Source organism: Chlorella variabilis, assembly GCF_000147415.1.
Source record: "Chlorella variabilis unplaced genomic scaffold CHLNCscaffold_22, whole genome shotgun sequence".
NCBI classification, from domain to species: domain Eukaryota; kingdom Viridiplantae; phylum Chlorophyta; class Trebouxiophyceae; order Chlorellales; family Chlorellaceae; genus Chlorella; species Chlorella variabilis.
In genome coordinates this window covers 841,342-847,692 of record NW_005435066.1, presented here as the reverse complement: position 1 = coordinate 847,692, position 6,351 = coordinate 841,342, and the positions used below count along the sequence as shown (strand labels likewise).

The 6,351-nt window shown below is 59.6% G+C and overlaps 1 protein-coding gene across 1 annotated transcript; it reads right to left on the bottom strand.

The window, feature by feature from the left end:
• Positions 1-5,433: 5,433 nt before the first annotated feature.
• On the bottom strand, positions 5,434-6,294 carry CHLNCDRAFT_138984 (hypothetical protein; the record flags this gene model as incomplete). Its single annotated transcript, XM_005844484.1, has 3 exons — positions 5,434-5,582; positions 5,653-6,118; positions 6,262-6,294. 3 exons carry the CDS (start codon positions 6,292-6,294, stop codon positions 5,434-5,436), a joined length of 648 nt encoding a protein of 215 aa, XP_005844546.1.
• Between the last annotated feature and the right edge of the window lie 57 nt (positions 6,295-6,351).

Genomic DNA, 6,351 nt, shown 5'->3' with positions numbered 1-6,351 from the left:
CGCCGGGTAAGGGCCGGTGGAGTGTGCACAACCGTCATCTCCCCATTGCGCGCCGGACCTGCGTGTCCTGACCGCTGACGCCGTTCCTCTACCCACCAACGCTCCCTTGTGACCGCGGTTAAGAAAGGCCTTCTTTGAAGGCGCTGGAGCTAGTGTCTAAACCCTCCGAGAGGGCACAGGTTCGATTCCCTCCCATGTCGAAACTTTGTGAGGACAAACGCGGCATAGCTGACCGGCTCAGCGCCAATCCAAGCCAATTCCTTCGGGAACGCCTAATAGAATCGCCAAGGCTTCGGCACAGGCCTCCCCGGGACCCATTCACTACTAGTGGGGGGTACTGCACTTGGCGCGTCGGGCAGATCAAATAATGGTCTAAAGCTAGACGTTAAAACCGGGAAGTGAAGCTTGTGGAGGCTCTTCCCCACCTTTACCTTTACCTTTACCTTTGCGTCACCGTGCAGTTTGGGCAGGAGCCCCCGCCCCAGGAAGATCTCGACGAGCTGGAGCCGCTTCCTCCCCGGGGTGATGGCTTTTGGTTTGACCTGTTGAACACAATCTTCGGGGTGGAGCAGCCATGATGCGGCGCTGCGGCTGGGAGGGCGGAGGATAGCCAGCGTTCTGAGGGTTTGCATGCACCATGCTCATGACCGTGCGTGTACCCGTGCCTTGCCAAAGGCTGCATGCCTTATGTTTTGTTCGCCGTGACAACCAGGCTACTGCTAGTGTGGGTAGCCCGTGTGACATGCACATATCTACAGTAGGGAAATATGTGAACAGAGTGTTGTGGCTATTCGGCGCATCCCTGAGGGTCCCAGGAGGGAGGTCCGCGGATTGGTGGGCAGTTGAAGGCTGGGGGCAGGTGGCGCATGATCAACAGCCTACTCAGTGCGCCAGACGCAACGTTCGGTTCTCAGCCAATGGTGTTACAGTCACCCCGCTATGATAGGCCGCGTGAGCAGACCTTGGGCAGGGGGCACACGTGATCAAGGGGCATCAAGAGAGGGGGTGGACCATGGAGCACCCTCTCCATGGCTCCGACCACCCTCCCCCCAGCTGAGCGTCCCAGGGTCACCCCACCCTGGCCCCGCTCCCCGTCCTGCCGGACACGCAACCCCCACAACGTGGTGGGGGACGTGGGGATCCTTAGCAGCTTAGGCCTGCCAGGCCGACGGGTGCCGATGCTGGTGCGGGCTCCCGGCGGCAGGCAGCGCCGCCGCCGGGCACTCAAATGGCATGGGGCACACGGGCCCCCATGCCCGCACATCTCCCAGGCACATGAAAATACCAGAAGGCTGCACATGTAAGGGTGCATGCATTGCAGGCAGGAGTGCAAAGTGGCCTGCCGCGGCGGTTGGCTGTGCCATTACTCAATCAGCCGCCGCTACTGTGCCGGGCTTGGCGTTCCCATGCCAACATGCCGGCGTACCATCGCGCAAGGGCCAGTGAGTGTGTGAGGTGGTGGTGGGGGTGGTGGGGGTGCCGCTGACCGCTGCTTGCTGACGCTGACGCTGCTCTTACCTGCAGGGGGAGGGGGTTGGTCGGGAGCCAAGGCCGGGCAAAAGATGCCTGGGCCCTACTCAAGGGAACCGGGGGAGTCACTGTGCCAGGGCAGCAGCGTGCTCCTCATGGCACTGGTCGGCAAACCGGGCCAGCCGGCCCTGCCTGGCCTGGCCGAGAAAGGCGGCCAGGGAGGGCAAGGCGTGGCCGGGACTGTGGAAGAGCTCAGCATACTCCTCCCTCAACCCAGCGTACAGGGGGCAGTCATACACTGCGTGGCGTACATCCTCTAGAGGGGCCTGGCAGTGGGGGCATGGGCGCTGGGTGCGGTCCAGCCGCTGCCACCGGCCTGTCTCCTCAGCCATCCAGTGCGACCCCGTGCGCCACTGCGCCAGGCGCACCCGGCGCCGGCGCTCGGGCACATCGCACAGGAACGACGCAGGCGTGTAGGCCTCCGCAGAGATGCTGCCCCCCCACACGTCCTCAATGTACCGCTGCACCTTCACGGATGCATGCGTGTACGAGGCAACATGGCGCTCCAGGAGCGCTTCCGCCAATTCAGGTATGGCAACCCCCTCGTCAGCAGTCAAGTCGCAGGGGGCGCCGGCCGCCGCGAGAACGCGGCTAACCTGCGCTGCCCAGGGCTGCCGGGCCAGTGGCTGCCCTGTGTCCGTGTCGGCAGCCAGCGCAACGCTAGCGTTGGGGAACGCCAGATCTTGTAGACGTCTTCGGCCCCGGTGGGGGGAGGGTCATTCCTGCCCTTTGGCCAGCCGCCGGCCTCCCCATGCTTCATTTGAGTGTATATTGGTGTTGTTGTACTTTGCACTTGAGGAAGACAATGAAATATTGGAGTTTCAGGGAGTTGAAAGTCAGGGGCAAGCAAGACGTCTACGGGTGAGGGGTCGCCTCTGTGGGGTGGGGGGCAGCATGGCTTCACATGGCCTCCGACCAGCAGCCACGATACATATTACGCAGAAGACGCATACATGCTATGTGATGCCCAAGAATGTCTGATAAAATATGAGCGTTCCATCAGCAGCCTCCTCCTCCTCGCCGGTACCGTCACCCGCCCCCTCGGCGCACTCTGCCTCACCGGCCTCTGCTGTCAATGATGGCTCGCCAGCCGGCTCCCGCATCAGGTCCTTTGCCAGCTCAGTTGTAAACTCGTAGCCTTCCAACAGCAGGTGCATTTCATTGATCACCCGGGTGTAACCCATGATAACCTAGTGAGCCGCTGGCAGTGGGCACAGTGTAGACGGCGCCCTAGTCGGCCGGCAGCTCCTTCCACTCACCCTGCGGCGTATGGTGTGCCAAGCAGGCATCACATGGCTTGTCCTTACGCACTTGCTTGTGTGGGCTTAAAGTCTGGTAAAGCAAGAACTAGCTTGCAACATAGACTCCCCGCCGAAACGGGACGGGAACCGGGCGAAAGCAGAGAAAGCAATAAAACAGGGGTGGAGCAAGGCGACATGCAACTAAATCATGCAAGCCACACGATATGCCACCCGAAACACACCAGCTTGAATGCGGCTTCCAACATCGGAAGCGCCGGCTCCATCGTCGTCATGTTGCAGAATACGGTGATGGACACAGATGGAGACCCTGTGCCAAGCAACAACGGGTTCATATCTTGCATGGCCCGCTGTGCAGTCATTGCTGCCTCCATTGCGCCCGTGCAACCCGCGGCCAACGCCCCCTAGAGGTTGGTTATATGGCTTGCATTTATGAAAGCTTTGGCATGCGCTTTGATTGATAATGTAAGCCATGTGATGTTAGGTCGTGTACCTCTTCCTGGCATTGGAACACACCATCATCATGGGGACTCTCAACGGGCCGCGGCTAAGAAAGGCCTTCTTTGAAGGCGCTGGAGCTAGTGTCTAAACCCTCCGAGAGGGCACAGGTTCGATTCCTCCCATGTCGAAACTTTGTGAGGACAAACGCGGCATAGCTGACCGGCTCAGCGCCAATCCAAGCCAATTCCTTCGGGAACGCCTATTAGAATCGCCAAGGCTTCGGCACAGGCCTCCCCGGGACCCATTCACTACTAGTGGGGGGTACTGCACTTGGCGCGTCGGGCAGATCAAATAATGGTCTAAAGCTAGACGTTAAAACCGGGAAGTTAAGCCTGTGGAGGCTCTTCCCCACCTTTACCTTTACGGGGTCTGTCGTGTTTGGTTCTTGTGATAGCTCAAGGTTGCCCCCTCCTGATTGGTCAACCTCGGTTTGGGTTGCATAGGCCGACGCTAGCATTGTGGCGGCACTTGCTGCCATCATTGGCGGCGGCGGTGATATTCCACTTGCCATCACTGTCTCCTGCTCGGTTGATCGCAAAGCGTGCACAAATTTAGTTTGGGTTGTCAGGGTACTTGGAAGTAGGTCCCTCTCACCCACCCGCTGTTGGTCCTACCTTGCATAGGGAACTGGAGATCCAGCAACGCCACGCCTAGCAGGGCATTCAGAGATAAACCAAGTCGTGCCCCCCGGATGTGGTTGTGGTTGGGAGACCCGGGTGAAGGTGGAAAGTATTCCACTTCGCAAAATGGAGGCGCCTTGGCTACTCGAAGCATTCAGATTTCCGTTTGCCATGGCCCGGAGAAGGCAATGCTTCGCTTGAAACTGACCTTTCGCCCATGGGGGGTCTCCTGCCACTTCTCGAACCAACGGCCAAGCCTCTTCTTGGCAGCGCGTTGCACAACTCAACGTTCACAAGCACAAAGCGTGAATACTTGAAGAGTTCCACATTGCTCTCGGTGGCGGGAGAGGCTGGTGCAACTGACGTTACCTCACTTCAGCTGTCGCTGGACCAAGGGCTCCGATGTGATTACTTGCTGAGATCTGTATCAATATGCGAGTAGCCGGAGCCCCTGACCAGCGTGTGGATGGCATGCCGCAAGTCTTCTTCAAAGTCATACTGGCGGCGCAGGCAAGGAACCGACACATGTTTTTGCCCATTGGCATTGTACAATGTGCACATGTGCACTACCTGACAGCTTCTAATTGGATGTGCACCATTCACCCCTTTTTGTAGACTCCTGCACCATTACGTGGTGGAGGTTCAGCGACGGCGGCGTGCCCACCGCTGCACTGCCCACCCCCACCGCAACAACCCAACCAACCAACAACCGTTCGAGGCAAGGTCTGTGAACAGCCAGCATGAGCGGATCAAACGACATCAAGGAGCAAGGCATTGTTTATGCCAAACAGAGAGTGGTAAGTGATGGGCTTCACATGACTTGTATTGGAAGGCGCAGGCTGTTGCATTGCACATCCAAACGGAAGCCATATGATTCGGTTGACCCCCCCCCCACACACACAAACACCCCCACACAGACCGACACTCCTCTCTGCCGGGCGGGAGGGGGGGGGGGGATGACGGCTGATTGATTCATTCACGATGCACTGCATTCAAATGCATGAGGAGGCCGTAGATCAGGCTTCCAACGAGAATGCTAGGCCAACTGCGAGCCAAGAGGTGAGGATGTGGTCATTGCTGGCTGTCTTAACTTGCGTCACGAATAGCACTTGCTCGGGAGAGACCCCCGGCCACCACCCGCCAACCACCCCCCATCCCCACCCCCCAACCCACCGTCCTGTGCAGCACCGTGACAACCTGGATAGGATGGTTACCGCCCGGCATGCACAAGGAAAGTGCAACAACCAACAAGAAGAGGAAGGCTGAGGAAGCCGAGGCTGCAAGACAGGCAACAACGGCGGCGGAGCCTGCAACACCGCTGCCGGTTAAGCGACTGCATTCGTGGTTGGGGAGGATGTATCCACCTGACGCCTGTTTGCATGTCACTCCAACCAGTTGAGACATATGCAGACATGTAGTAAAGACGTCTCTAGAAGTACACAGATGTAGTGCAGAGGTTTTGTAGATGTCTGTAGATGTCACAAACCGGCCAACGTCAGGCAACGTCTGTAGACGTCTACGGGTTAGACGTCTGCAAGACTTGCCCAGTTCCACATGTGGCTATCCAGCATGGCAAGACGGGCGACCCGCTCGCCGCCCATAGCCTGCAGGTTGCTCACAAAGCGTGCAACCTGCAAGGTCCAGTAGGCGGGCAGCGGCAGCTGCCCCATCTCTGCCAGCACAGTGAGGGCTGGGGTGCTGTCCCGCACACCCAGCAGCCCTCGCAGGTACTGCAGCTGTACCCGCTCGCATGCCGTCCTGCCCTGCAAAATCAGCTGCGGCGCCCAGATCTGCCCCGTACGACAACGTCGGCAGGACGTAAGACTTGAACGCACGCATGCTGAGCAGGGGGTCCTGCAACCCATTCTCGGCCAGGCGGCGACGCAGCAGGTGCATCGCGCGCCGCCCAGCCTCCGCCCGATACGATGCCGCCGAGGCAAAGGCCTGCCGGCAGTGCAGGTGCACGCCGAGGTATCTGAAGGTGGGGACGGTTTCCACCTCATTGCCGCCGTAGCGGAACCGCTCCTCCGTGGCAGCAGCCCTGCCAGTGGTGTACACTACCACCTGGGTCTTTTTGGTGTTAACCGTCAGGCCCCAGGCGGCACAGTAGCTCTCAAGGTAACCAAGCTGGAAACGCAGGCCTGCCGGCGTGGTGGCCAGCAGGGCCTGGTCATCAGCGTAAAATAATGGCGGCACGCACTCCACGCTCTGCCAGCGAGGCAGAGCCGCGGCCGCAGCCTGTTGCACCAGCCCGGACTCGAAGTCATCCAGGAACAGACCGAACAATATAGGGCTCAAGGGGCAGCCCTGCTTGACCCCTGAGGTGGCCTGAAATGTGGGTGTGTACCCACCAGGCACTCGTACGCACATGGGAACCGCCGCATAGAGGGCCTGCACCGCCCGCACCGCCCAGCCTCCCAAGCCGGCGCTCTCCAGCTTCT